Source organism: Amaranthus tricolor, chromosome 5 (genome assembly GCF_026212465.1).
Source record: "Amaranthus tricolor cultivar Red isolate AtriRed21 chromosome 5, ASM2621246v1, whole genome shotgun sequence".
NCBI lineage: Eukaryota > Viridiplantae > Streptophyta > Magnoliopsida > Caryophyllales > Amaranthaceae > Amaranthus > Amaranthus tricolor.
The window spans coordinates 29,612,257-29,627,663 of record NC_080051.1 but is presented as its reverse complement, the minus strand read 5'-3'; the positions used below and the strand labels follow the sequence as shown (position 1 = coordinate 29,627,663).

At 29.2% G+C, this 15,407-nt stretch overlaps 1 protein-coding gene across 3 annotated transcripts; it reads right to left on the bottom strand.

Annotated features, from left to right (window-relative positions):
• Positions 1-11,289: 11,289 nt before the first annotated feature.
• On the bottom strand, positions 11,290-15,405 carry LOC130812753 (splicing factor U2af small subunit B-like). 3 transcript variants are annotated; one of them, XR_009042116.1, is made up of 7 exons: positions 14,907-15,405; positions 14,194-14,280; positions 14,001-14,082; positions 13,225-13,351; positions 12,691-13,130; positions 12,508-12,575; positions 11,290-11,528 (listed from the first exon to the last, which is right to left on the bottom strand). XR_009042116.1 is itself a non-coding variant. In XM_057678332.1 (6 exons), the coding sequence occupies exons 1-5, from the start codon at positions 15,192-15,194 to the stop codon at positions 12,728-12,730; spliced, it is 987 nt and encodes a 328-aa protein (XP_057534315.1). In that variant the 5' UTR covers positions 15,195-15,405; the 3' UTR covers positions 11,290-12,575; positions 12,691-12,727. The 3 variants fall into 3 exon arrangements, 2 of the variants coding, with proteins under 2 accessions (XP_057534315.1, XP_057534317.1); XM_057678332.1 differs by having other exon boundaries at positions 11,290-12,575; XM_057678334.1 differs by lacking the exon at positions 12,508-12,575.
• Between the last annotated feature and the right edge of the window lie 2 nt (positions 15,406-15,407).

Here is a 15,407-nt window from a genome sequence, read left to right as displayed (position 1 = left end):
TTTGAAATTGAGTGTTATAAAAATCTAACTCATTATATATTTAAATTTAAATGAATAAAAAAAAGTTGATAAATTAAGAAAAGTGGTATCTATTGTCGGATCATGTGTAGGGACTATTTATTTTCGAATATAGACAAAGTAAAGATAACATAAATACAGAAACATAAAAGTCGAAATTGAAAAAAAAATGAAAGACTACCGATTCATACTATTAACACAACTAACTCTCATAAAACGCCTATCAAATAATATTTTTGTTTCAAAGTCACACATGAGAATCATCACCCTTGCTAAATCACATGTTTTTGGTCTTAGCTATCGACCTTTCACACCATACTCGTTTCATCCTAATCATATTTTGGGAGTACCATTACATGATATATTTGATTACTTAATTTGTCTCAATAGTTTAATTAATAATTAGTAATTTTGATTTAAAAAATTTTCGTTGAGTTTTGAAATTATTTTTAGGGGTGAATTTAGTGTATAGTATTTCCTCTGATACCGAAAGGAGAATAAATTTATATTTATACTTAAATCAAAAAGGTTTTTTGATAGATTAAATTGATGGAAATATTAAACATGTTATATATACTTTTTTATTTTACGTTGTTTGAAATTATACATATCTATAAAATAGAAATAAGAAGATGAGAGTTAGGACATTAAAAACATATTAGATATATGTGATCAAAAACCTATTTACTAGCTATATCAATTTTTTTGTTTCAAGTCATTGTCTTTATCATTATCTTACCCAGTGTATCCCGCTCATAAAAATTATAGTCAGGGTCTAGGGAGAGAAGAAAGGTGAGAACTCATATCCGTAAAAGAGAGTGCTGCTAAAAAGTCTCTCAGCTCAAAACATATAATTTTTTAAATTTTTTTTGCTTCAAGTATTGGTAAAATTTTAAAAGGTTATAAATTCAAAATAGATTTTTCTTAAGCAATTGAACATAATATTTTTTGAATACCTTAAGGAAAAATTAGGAGCTTGATAGATGATTACATTTTTTTGAATATCTTATTCAAAGATTATAAATCAAAATTTTATTCTCTAATGCAAATATTTATTTCATCTTAAAGTAAATAGATTGTTAAATTTTTTAGAAGTTATGTACATGTGAATAATTATGTAATAATATTTAGAATGCTATTTACAAATAGATTTGGAAAATAAATTATTATGAATAATACAATATTTTATCTTTATTTCTACAATAATGCAACATAAAGAGGTGTTTTCCTCTATCATCCAAAAATCATTTAGTAATGGCGTGAAGGATGGAGGACGGAGGGTTTTGTAGGCTGATGATGAGGGTGTCCTATTGGTATTAATGGTGGTGAGCTGAAAACGTTGGGTGGTGCTCAGGGTGAGAGCAGTTTTTATGGGATGTACAACCAGGTGGGGGAGGGGAAGGGGATGTCCACGCTGAGCAAGGGGTGGTCAAGAGGATGAGGTGGTCGGGGAGGGGGTGGCGATGGGACATAAGTGGTTACTTTTTAAAAATCTATTTTAATTTTTTTTTTAAATTAGCTATTATGACAAGTATGATGACCTGATGGGGATGTTAGAGAAAACCATTCCCTTAATTAGTATTACTATAGAAAAAAATTTAAAATGTTATATTATTTATGTTAATTTTTTTACTAAAATTTGATATCAAAAGAGGTATGTACTAGAAAAATAAATAAATGGAAGGACACATTAGTTTCGAACAAGGCATCAACAACACTTTGTTATTTGTTCCAAGTGGTGACTTGATTCACCAAAATATATAATTTGAGTTGGCTATTTTGCGCTATTCATACTTTATGATTTGAAATATTAAGCATTGAGTTGAAGTAATATCGCCATGTTTGGTAGATAGTAATAAACGGTGGTAATGAGAATGAAAAATTAGTATAATTTTAGTTGAAAAATCTCTTTGCTATCTTGATGATCATGCTTCTCCAACTTCAATCATCTCATTTTATTCATAAAATTCATTCTAATGCATTACCATTGAGAGAGGTGGTATTAGGTGGTAATGAAAATTTGTAAATAAAAAAATTATTTGTGATCAAAGTTTTATTATCATGGGAATGAAATGAAATTTTTGATGAAATTTTATAGTATAATTCATTTCCATTACCACTATTTAGAATCACTAACCAAACGGACCATATGTACTATGGAGAAGGGTATTTCAATATGATGGACTTCAAGGTGTTTGAGAAGTTTTTGTGAAGCTTTTGGATCTTGGAATTTAAAGTGTTATATTTATTCAGTATTAGAAAATAAATGGAATGAATCACTCACGTGAAGAATAACTATGGATATTGACCGGTCGAATAAGTGAAAAATGAAAAGTTGATATTTAGAAAGTAATCCACTTGTCCATTTTGTGCCTCATTTATTTAGTTTGTTTTTTAAACTCTTTCGGTTACCTGATGTAGTGTTTATAATTAAAATAAAATACCTGTAAAATTGAGATTTTTAGATAAAGATAACAAATTGAAATTTTTTATAATTTAAGCATTTAAAATTAAGAATTTTAAAATCAATCATTTTAAAATATGTTATTTTAAAAAAAATTATATACCAGAGATTAAATTTCTGATCAACAAATATGAAAAATGAACGGTAGGAAACTCGGAACCTAATAGGAGTAGATGGATTCAAAGTTCAAACTTAAAAAATAGTACTCCAAATAGATTTAATTAAGCGGCAAAAACTAATTTACCAGTCATTCCGTCAGATTAACGGATTCACCGTACATCTTTGTCGGTCGTCTCACGTGACTTAGTTACTCCCTCATCGAATCTTATCTTCACTTTATTAGCATTTGATATTTTCACTGACTGTCATACAATAATGCACAAATACATAACCTCTTCTCGTTGGATTATTTCCTCAGCCCATTTTATTTAGTAGTCAATCATTTCTTATTTTAATCGGTTCTATTTTTTTATATATTTGTATTTTGGATACTATATTCTTTAATTCACTATACTTGTTATTTTTGACTTTTTATATAATTTAATGTGTTATTTTGATTATTTATATGTTGAACTATACACATCTAATTAAAAAATTCATATTATAAAAGTATGCGATTAAATAATTCAAACAAGATCCTACTCGATTATATTTTTTCTTATACATTAACTGCAATATATAAAATAAGCTTGAACGATAAATAGTATTGTTAACCATAGTGTTGTGAGTATTTTAGAACGGAGGAAGTATATTTTAAAGATGTACTCTTTTTTGGTCCATCCCATTTAATTTGCATCATTTTTATATTTGGACAATGACACACAACACACTACTCTCTTTTAATCACGTCTATACATTTTAACTATTTTTAATTTTATCTACATAATTCATTATCATTCTTTATTTATTAACATTATCTACCTTTTTCTTAGAAAACAACTAATATTCTTATATTGTTTTCAATGCAAATTATACACAACAGATGGAGTACTCCATTATCCAACTTTTCTAGGGAGCCTGGGGCTATTCTGTCAATTTCAGTGCCCATGGAATAAAGTAATTGCCATTTGCCACTTTTTTTTCTCTTTTTTCTTTTGTTTATATTTTTATCAGTCTACCAATGAGCTTTAAATGTGCATCTATTGTTTTAGACATCTGATAAAATTAAAACGACATATAAAAAATAGCAAAAAGTTGCTCTTTATCTGCAGTTGGTTTTAGTTTGGATAAAGTAGTTCTATCAATTATTTATATTACTCTCTTTGTCTCGTCATTTGTCATTTTATTGAAAAAATGAATAGAGTTGACTTTTCTTTCATATGGAGTAGTTTTGACTATTTTTGTTATAATAAATTGCTACATTTTCCTTTAAAAGTTTACATATATATTTTTATCGTGTCACTAGATTTTTATGTTTTTAATATTGGTTTACATATGCACACTTTTTAGTATCATATTATTTATGTGGTTTGATTTTTTGTCTTATTTGCTCAGAATTTACTTTTTTTCCATAAACTTTACTATATGTTTTATTTTTATCTCTTATTATTTTTGCTATATTTTTTAATTCGGACTAAGACCTCACACTTTTAATTTCTTATGCATACGTGTAACTTTTATTTTTAATCTCAACGACACATTTTAGATATTTTACCGATTCTTCTATAATTTTTAGAAACCTACAATTAAAGTTACATTAGTGTGTGCAAAAAATGAATGGGAAAATAAAAAAATAATAAAGGTTTAATTATTAAATGGAAAGAACAAAAATTCCAACTTTTTGTTCGATGACAAGTTTTGCATTTTGAAACATGAAAAATCGTAAAATGATTCAAACTACTTATTTTGTGATATTTAATTTTAATTAGCATTTATATACTATATATCACAAATTAGTATGAGGTCAAATTGATATTTTAATAGAGCATGTATATCGATCGAGCTTCCCTCGACCCTCATGTACCGAGCTATTGTTGTCACTATTGGTTGCTACTCCTTCCACCTCTTATAAATCGACCTAAATAAATATGGTAGTTGTATGTATTGGGTTGAGTTAGATTAGATATAATCGTATCGTATTGTAACTCAAGTAGATTTGTTTTAAACTGTGCGCATATCAACTTAATCTACTTTTTCACAGTTACTATCTTTAAACACGGTAAAACTTATATACCTCAACAATCAACAAGACAACAAACTTTACTTTACGTTTTAAAATTATTAATATTAATTTAATATTAAATTAATAAAAAGGAAAATCTTTCACCTAGGAGCCTAACCTTGCTGTAATCATAGCATGTTCTCCGCGTACAAGGAACCAGCAAGCAATATTATTCCTATAGGAGTATTAGACTTTGGAGTTGAGAGTTCTACAGTCAAGATTCACTGGTCTCTAGCTAGTCTCACTAGTTGTCTAGCAAAAGCTAACGTTGACTAGCTAAGTCAATTTAAACTTAATTAATAAATGAGTTGATTTGACTTGAATTGTTTATTAAGTATGTTAAATTCAAACTCTAACTTGATAAAAATCACTTAATAAATTAAAATCAAATATAATCAAATAAAATTTATTAAATTTTCCTTAAGTAATACTCTCTCTTATTCTTCTTACTTGTCTCATTTATTACTTTTTCTGTTATTATTCACTTATTATTTTATTACTTTTTTAATTTATATTTTATTCTTAATTTATAAGTCAAAATATAGTTGAGCGACATCATATTTTATTTATCTCAATGCAAAGATTATTAACATTAATTTTCATAATTTTTAATCACGCACAATTTAAGATATTAAGGATTAAAGTATTGTCTGCGCAAATATAATGAAGTTAATTAAGATAAGTAGATTGAATAAGAGTATTAATCATAAAATTTCAATTTTTATAATTAAAAATATATAAAAAAAAGATAAATAAAAAATTGAGAATTTTTTAATTGAAACAAATATCTTTTTCTCTGATAAATTAACATATAACCATCGCCTCCATCGGCCTCGAATGTAAATTTTTTTAAAAAAAAGGTAAATAATATCCAACGGCCAAATTGGATCGTATGTTGATTGAAATGGTTTCATTAGAGCTCTAATTGGGTTTGGGAAACTGAGATTGCAGCGGAATTGTAGGCATGTGTCCCTCTTGTTGTTATCTTCAAAATTAAAAAGAGTATCATAAAATTACAGCTCAACCATTTTTTTGTTTATGGTTAAGTTACTGTTTGGCTCTACTAAACCTTTATTTACACTACTCTCTTTGTACCTTTTTTAATATACTATTTCTCTACCCATTTACAACATAACAATATTTTTTTCCTTTGACTTTGCAATAAGTACTAATTGTCGCTTTTTTTAATTTTTAATTAGTTATAGGCATAGACAAAGTCAGGCTTTAGATGGGAAAATGTCAAAAATAGACTTTATTTGAAATTTACGCGTTAACATCGTAAAAAAGAATTTTAGGTGATAGGGTTGAAAGTTGTGAAGACTCTAGGATATTTGATCAACTTCTTATGATGACAATGACATCAACAAATATTTGTCCTATTTACTTTTTTCATATTTGTTGATACACATATTCAATTTGAAAATTTCTAACGCGCATAATTAAAAATTTAAAAATATTGATATTAATACAATTTACATCGAGATGAATTAAATAATATCCTACTTGATAATATTATAACTTATAAATTAAGAATAACGTACAAATAAAGAGTCATTGATAAAAAAAATATTAGAAAAACAAATGGAACAATAATAGTACTATAGTAGTAACTAGAAGGTAGTATAATAAGTATCCAAATATTCTAAGAGGTTGCTTGGTAAATTAAGTTATTAGATAATTTTAACTTATTTTAGCATAAATAAATGGTTGAAACTACTTTAGATCTAGTACAAATTACCTATAATTTCTTTAATAATTAATATTTTTCAATAATAATCTATTTTTAATTGTTTACGGTTGCAGTCTTTTTAAACAATAAGAAAAACAATTATTTTCAGTAGAAACTCTTTACCTAAATTTTAAATAATCCCAATCCAAATCATATGAAAAAACCGTTGGAATCATATCTCTTATTTAATTTAAATTTGTTATCTAAATTAATTTTACTCTATTTAGTTAATTAAATTAACTCATATTCAATCTAATTCATCTCTATTAAATTATAAATTTAAAAAAAGTATATTCCTAATTTCAAATGTAATATTGGTAAGGAAATATTTATCCCTACCGTGATGGCTGCGAATACGAATTATTTGGGGCATCAAAATTCGATTCAAACTTATCTTGACAATATTCAACTTTTAGCGTTGATGGGAAATGGGAGTGGGGTCTACTTTTGGAGACCAAGTATGCAGAGACTTATGTTGGTCTTTTATTTGCTAACACAAAATCCAACATTATAAACGACATTTAGACATCTGATAAAATTGAAACATTTAGACAAAATTAAATTATATTGTATTCTCTTTCAGAAATCTATAACCATGACGGTGGCCATTGGCAAAGATCAACTTTTCCCTCTTAGGACATGTTCTCTTCGTCTGATCTGATTGGATCTGATTTGAATTTACTAAGGTCTGATCTGATCTGATCTGATCTGGTCTGATTCAGTCTGATTTGATCTGAATCTTTCTGATCTGATCTGATCTGATCTGATCTGGTCTGGTCTGGTCTGATCTGAAACTTTATGATCTGATCTGAATAGTTATAATGATTATTATTATTTATTTTTACTATTATTTTTACTATTATTATTATTGTTATTATTATTATTATTATTATTATTATTATTATTATTATTATTATTATTATTATTATTATCATTATCATTATTATTATTATTATTATTATTATTATTATTATTATTAATATTACATACTACATAGTTATAATGATTAATAATAATAATAATAATAATAATAATAATAATATAATAATAATAATAATAATAATAATAATATTATAATAATAATAATAATAATAATAATAATAATAATAATAATAATATAATAATAATAATAATAATAATAATAATGGTTTGATCTGATCTGATCTGGTCTGGTCTGGTCTGATCTGGTCTGGTCTGATTTGATCTGGTCTGGTCTTATCTGGTCTGATCTGGTCTGGTCTGATCTGAAACTTTCTGATCTGATCTGAATAGTTCTGATCTGATCTGTTCTGATCTGATCTGATTCCAATAAAAATAAGTAATAAGTCAAAAAAATAAGTTGAAGAGAACACCTTCTTAGTCGTCATATATTTTAGTTGTCATATATTTCAGAAAATTTTTATAATAGAGTTAAAATATATTAGTGGGTAAGAATATACTTTTTCCATTTGAATTTACTGGTAATATTTACTTTTTCATACAGTCTAATGCAGTAATTCAATCCTTAATATCTTTAATAATGTAAAATAAAAAATTATAAAAATTTGATATTAATAATTTTTGCAATGAGACGAATCAAACAAGATTTCACTTGACTATATCTTAACCTATATATTAAAAACTAATCACAAATTAAGAGTGATAAATAAATAATGTCACTTTTGTAAATGTTGCAAGTAGGAAGTATGGAGGAAGTATGCAATTCTTAGATAGAGTCTTACTAATTCTCACAAAGACTAACAATGATGATATAGAATTGAAATGATTTTTTTATGAAATATATTTTTTTTAAATTGCCGTTTACATATTTATGTTTTGTTTTATTTATATATTTACTTATTTTTTTCATAAAATATACTTCTTCTAATTTAGAGTTTATAATCTCATTTACTTAGTAACTATTCACATTTCACTCTTAATTTGGATATAATTTTTAATCTATGTGTTTAAGTAGTCAAGTGAGATCATGTTTAATCCGTTTTAATGTGAAGTTTATCAATATCAACTTTTTATAATTTTTAATTATATAAAATTAAATATATTATGAATTAAATTAGTGTATTGACAAACATATAAAAAGTAAATAAAATAATATTAACTGGAGTATCTTTTTACTCCGAACTTTAAAGCACTCATATTGAACTAGTTGCAAATCTTATGTGAAAAAAAGAGTTAATTAATAATTCCTCCGTTCCATATTACTTGCATCAAATTAATTTTACACTATTTATTATTTTATGTTAATTTACTTATTTTGGCTATTATACGAAAAAAAATATAATCATGTGAGATCTTATTTTAGTCGTCTCATTGTATATTTTTATAATATCAAAGTTTTATAATCTTTAATTATATATAACTATGGGTATAAATGATTTGAAAAACGCATTAAAATTGCGCATAAGTTTGTTTAGTGTGGAAGAGAAGAAGTAGTTTGTTGGTAGCCAATGATAGGTGCGTCAAATCATTGAGTACTCAAGGCTCTCAAGATTTTTAAGGAGGAGGTGACAATTATTGCGCGTTTTAGAGATTTGGGCTTAGTCCTTAAATTCATACATGTAGTGGTGGATCTTGGTATAAAAATTATAGGAGACCAAAGTAATTAATTAAACATAAAAATTCGAGTGGCCAAAATTTGAATCTTCAATATATAATATCTTTAATACCAATTTATCATATTTTTAATATCCACTAAGTAAATACTTAAGTACTTGCAATATTCTAAATGCCTACTTATAATATTCTTAATGTCTATCGAAAAACTTATTTTATATTTGGTCTTTCATAAGAATTTGTGAAAAAGCGAACCTATTAATTGAACAAAAAAATAAAATAACCAAGATTTAAACTCCTAACCTATATATGTTAAAACCTATACTCTTAATCACAAATTTATATTTTTTTATTATAATAATTATACAACATTTTGTTTTTATATACGTTTTTTAAACGTTTAAAGGTGGGCTCCTTTGAGTTGAGTCTCAATAAAGATCAACCTCTATCATTAAAAACAAAAATATTAAAATATTATAAATAAAAAGAAACGAAGGAAGTACATTAAAATATCTATCAGTTATTCCGTACAGAGTAATTGTAACTAATTTGGTACGGAAGAAGTACTAAAATCGTTAAATTGATAGAGTAGAATAGATAGGGACAAAAATAAAAAGCTTATAGAGGCCCCACAAATGGTGGCCTAAAATATCCAAGTGTCAGAATGCATGCGTGGCTACTTGCTTACTATTAGTAATAATAGCTGGTTGGCTATAAAGATGAACAGATAAGTGTCAATATTAAGGGACAAACACTCTTCTATTTTAACAGCTTGGGAGGCGTTACTTTTAGATTAAAGCACCATTACATTGGCTACTCTTTATTAATCCACTTGCACGATTTATTTGAACAGTTTATCCGTACTATTTGTTTGGTTGTTAGTACTTTCTCTTCTCTCATTTGTTCTTTTCATTTAACTTTTATTTAGATCTCAATGTAAATTTAAAAGTCTAATAATTTTTATTGTGAATTTTTAAAAAATTTTGAAAAGTTGATATTTAAAAAATATATTAAGTTTGACACTAAAATTTATAAATTCTATTTGAGAAGAACATATGAAAACAGTGAAAATAAACAACACTAGTGAGGATGATTTGTAGTGGTGATAATGCTTTTAATCGTAAAAATTATTTTTTTTTCACAATTTTTTATTACCACTTACAATCTACTGATCAAATGAGTATGCAATAGAATGAATTTTAAGGGTAAATTAAGATGACTGAAAGAGAAAAAACATAAACATTAAACTAACTAAGAAATTTTACTATCAAAATTCAAAACCACACTATCTTTTCATTTTTATTCTCACCATTTAATATCAATCACCAAATGGATCGATAACGTAAAATTTTGGTGCTAGGGTTGGTATCGCTATAACGGTCGTGTACGTAATCACTTTTAAGTAGTTATTTTCTTTGACGTGAAGTGTTGCAATAGTATTATACTTTTCTAGTACTATACTATACTTTAAAATTACCAAGTATACACATGAAAGTTTGATAAAAATCAAATTACTAGTCTTTTATACATTTAATTTACATCTTATTTTAATTTTTAATTTTTCAATTTACCTTACGCCCTTTTCACTTTTGATGATAATTCTTATAAATTTTTTTTAATCTCATTTACAAATTTTTTACTTTTTAAATCTTAAACACTCATTACTGAACCCGACTTAATATACCAACTACATATTAATATTTGATTGTTCACACTTCTTTAAAAGTGGTACAAATAAAATGATAATCAATTGTTTAGCCAGTCTCTTAAGAGACCATCTTTCTACGAGACATCTTTTAGGCCCAATCCGTTAAAGCTTATTGTACATTTTATTCTACATTTTATTCTACATCTTTTAGGCCCAATCCGTTAAATCTTAAACACTCATTACTTTTATTCTACATTTTCCTTTGTGGGCCTACTCAGTCAGAGATGTCTTTCAAAAAGATTGTCTCTCACAAGAATGTGATTTTTAATAGTAAGGACAAGATCTAGAGTTGGACTGACTCACTGACACCAACTAACCAAGCAACTTTGGACCATTTTCATGAAGAACAGATTTAGGTTGGTTAGTTACCAAGATGATCATCAGGAAGAATAAGAGCAAAGTTTCATTTCTATTTGTTTGTTTATACTTCTATATGGTATATGGGAAGTGCACAAGACTTCAACTCAGGAAGAGGCCATAAGATGACGGAACCCTTGGCAGTTCCGATTTGATCTCAGGCTTCTGTGGCTCAGCCACGAAAACTGGATTTCTGACTAACTGAGCTTAGACATCAATTGTGCCTTCTAAAAGCCACTGTTTTGCACCCTCTTATGTGTTTTAGATCAGTAACGACTACCCAGGATGAACATGACTCATGTCAAACACAGTCATTCATACAAGTATTTTTTTTCAATGTTTTACAAGTAATCGATTCCAGAAAGTCTTGTACAGACATAAGAATTCAAACTAGTCTACTGATAGGGCAATAGAACAGAAATTTCTTAACACAGTAAAATCGATATTGGCACAGAAGATTCAGCAGAGGTAAATTCTTCAATGCTTCCATGACTTTGTAAAAGATCATACAAAACAGCGTACTCTGATAACAGCCAACCTGTATGGAAATTTCACAAAAAGATGGTATGAAAGAAGAGTCACTGCCCTCTAGCAGGATAAAAACTTGAACCTGCACACCTTGAGAAACTATGTGAGTAAAATAAATAAAATTATGCCTCTAAAATTGTAAGCAAAACCTGATCGGCTGAGACTAATTCATGAACGGATCTCAAGCAGACAAGATAATAAACGAAGGTATTTGGTTCAGAAAAATAACAGAAGATTGTGCGAGTGAAACGGGAAATAATGCGCATTAAAGATTGTAAGGTGCAGCATAACAAGAAAACCAGCTGTTTAACTAGCAGGATCATTTTTTCTAGAGATCTTTGAAACACTATCATAACAAGGTCACAATAAGAATAGATCAATGCACTTGACGTGATACATTTGTCTTTTGACTCCAAAACAAATCATATGAAAAACAGTACAAAAGGCGGTACGTGAGACAATGAAGAAAATTGAGAAGTCTTTGGCATGACTCAATGCTAAGGTCTTTCTACGGCTAGTTTAACTGACAAGCTAGGCGGAAATCTGTCAAATACATGAATAAACTCTAAAAAAGACATGGCATACTTCAATTGAGAGCCTAAATTAATCCAATAGTTTCAACGCAGAGAGTGAAAGACCACAATGACAAGCACAAAAGTTCTGTTCAATGTAACATATTCGCCAGCCAAACAGCTGTAATGCCCGAAAGAAGTAAATAAATTGACAAAAGTGCAATGTCAGGTTGACTGCATATCCTAAAAGAATTTACAAGGGAAGACTGTGGGCTGTGAAGTGATATGTCATTCCTAGGCCAATTGATCGGCTATCCCACCTTGCAAGGCAGCTATTAATTCACTAAGATTCTAGAAAAGATTGGGCAAGACTGTAAAATTGAATATATAAGTTGAAAGATTCAAAAATCATTTGAAGATCAGATGGTGTTCACTCTGCTTTATTTTTGTAACGGACATATAACAAATTTCCTTTACCATTTCAAAAGTTGTCAATATTTACTTTCAATATCATTAGGGGATGAGGGGATGAACCTGTACACCACCTGCACAGTGGGAAATGGGTGGTAAGCTATGTGGTATTAAAGAGAGTAAGATAAATTTTTTCTAGTCTTTTGAAATGAGATACTTTAATCATTCAAATCACGGAAGATTTCATACCAAAAGTTTTGGTGGATGTCTGCTGATTCTCTTCCATCTACTGGTTAGGATGGCCAAAATAATCCTCCCCATTGTCAGCAAGGTCCTTTGCATGGTTGTCAATGACATCATGACTAACATCATTATTCCCGGTTTCTGCCTTTTCTCTTTCCCTGTTCCACTGCTCAATTTTTGCTCTTCTCTCTTCACTGTTCTCCCTTACTGGACTCCTATCTCTCCTGCTGCCTGCAGGACTTGTACTTCTCCCTCTCCGTCTTGGGCTACGGCTTCTAGCCCTTCTTTCCTTATCAACATTCCGCCGACTTCTATCATCATCTCTTCCACCACCGTAGCCATGGCCACTACGGGAACGGTCTCCATGCCCATGTCTGTAAGGACTCATACTTCTACTACGGCTACGCCTCCTCCTGTACCTTCCAAACAGCTGCCGTCTGAGCTCCCTGAGATAGAAGTAAACAAGAACAACAAAATTGTCACTTATTGAATTTAACACTTAACTTATTTTAAGTAGATGGCACGAACATTATACTTCACCTGCTAATTTTTTTCAAATGCATAAAGTTGCAGTAACCTCCACGGTTGCACACATTTTCCTCATATTGCCTACATGTTGCTTCTCTAAAATCCGTTACAGGAGAGAAATCAACAATTATTGGACGGCCTAAAAAATATACGAAGCTGTCAGAGTTTATAGTTATATAAGAGATGACAAATCATTTTACGTGCAGAAATATAAACCCACAAAGATTTGTTTCATTACTATTCAACAAATATTTCATGTCTATCTAGTCTCTACTCAAAGCAGATTCGATCAAAATTGCAACAAGACTGACAATGCAAAGCACCATCATACACATGATGACCCTTGTTCCACCAGCATTGGGTAATATTGTCATACCTAGACCCAAATATATATTCAATGGAAAAACCTAACCTAAAAGATGCAAGAGATATTACTAGGAGGCCAAATACACCCAGAATGAAACATAAACGGTCCTACTTAAAATCAAGTGCAGTTTAGAAGTTTGCAAGATCAAGGCCGGATGCAACCAAAACGGTTCATGTTTATCCCGTGATCTAGTCCCTACTATTTTCTTTGGGACAGGCAAATCAAACCACTGAATACACAAGATGACCCTTTTTCTATCAGCATCAAAAAAAGCTGTACCTAGTATAGATTTTATAGAACCCCCTGAACTAACAGACAGAAGAGATAGTACTAGAACTAGTTTTTCCTTGGATTTCAGAACTATCAAAAGTCATTAGTTACTTCACTAAAAAAAAAAGACGCACAAGTTTACGAGACAAACCAGCATAAAATCTTCCAGTCAAATTTTTAAAAGCCTCAGAAGCATGTTCTTCCTCTCTAAACTGCACATAAACATTGCCCACCTACAAATCCAAGGGATCTGAGATTAGAGCTTTCTTAGAAACAAAACAACAAATTAACAAATTGCTAACAGTCCTACTATGGTCTATGTGGTAACTGATAAAAAGAGGTACCATATGGTCAGCCAAATTGTCACAGATGTTGAGACTCTCAATCTCCCCATACTTGCTTAGTTCCTCAAACAAATCCTCATAGAAATCCTGCAGACAAGTACAAAATTTCAAACATGAAACAATCAGTAATCTCATGACATCAAAAACAACACCTGATAACAATAAATTGAAGGAGCAGCAGCAGCTATAGAAACAATAAAACAAAGTCATAATCCCCAAAGATTAGGTTCGACAGCATAAACTAATGAATAAGTCCAATTCACATGAATTCTCCTCTTTCGTTCATTTTGATATTCTATCATCTAAACCAGTAAATTTAAATCCCTAACCTTTACAACTATTGCACTCAAGGTCATCTTTGGATCTTCCTCTGCCTCTTTCATCCTAATCCAAAAACCCCAGATTCACTCCCTATAAAACTAACGAAATCTCAAAAACTGAATTGACCACTAAAATTACAACAAAACAGGATCATGAAGTCGAAAACCCTAAACATTATATCACAACACATAATAACTAGGAGTAATTAAATTGAATTGAACCCCAATTTACAAAATAAAGGCCTAAAAATCGAAAACCCTAAACATCACTTCACATTATAGCTAGTTTAAAATTGAATTCAATCCTGATTTACAGCCAAATAGGATTTTGAAATCGAAAAAACTAAAAATCACATCTCATCACATATTAACTAATTAAAAATTGAATTAAACCTCAAAGTGTTGTTGAGTTTTGCGAGGATCAGATGGGGGTTGAACTTGAGGATCAACAGAAACAGCAGGAGTAATCATATCAGGGCGTTGATACATATTAGCGAGGACCAAAGTAGGGCTAATACTGGGCTTAGTATGAAGCCTTGAGCAACGATCGCCATGCCTGCAAGCTCCAATCTTAAAATAGAAAGGACAATTAACTCTATCCTTCTCTGTTCCAAAAATGGAAGCCAAATGACCTGCTCCTGCAGTCTCGTTATCCCTTTCTCTCTTTCTCTTATCCGCCATTGTCGGTTAATTTTCAAGATGAAATTCCCAAATGTTTGTTAACCTAACTTGGGTTCCTAAATTAGCACAAGTACGTAACCTAAATTATTTTTAAATCCATTAATAAGATTTTAATTTTTCATTCAAGCAGGTTTGTCTGAGTGGTTAAGGGGGGAAGACCTAAGATCTTCTGCACACAAGTGCGCGTGGGTTCGAACCCCACGGCCTGCATTT

Excerpts from the sequence above, each read along its gene's own strand:
- LOC130812753 (XM_057678332.1), bottom strand. The coding sequence starts at position 15,194 with ATGGCGGATAAGAGAAAGAGAGAAAGGGATAACGAGACTGCAGGAGCA. Across the intron at positions 14,281-14,906 it reads AAACTCAACAACACTTTGAG|GATTTCTATGAGGATTTGTT; the intron begins GTTTAATTCAAT and ends ACTTGTCTGCAG. Across the intron at positions 13,131-13,224 it reads CATTTGAAAAAAATTAGCAG|GGAGCTCAGACGGCAGCTGT; the intron begins GTGAAGTATAAT and ends CTTCTATCTCAG.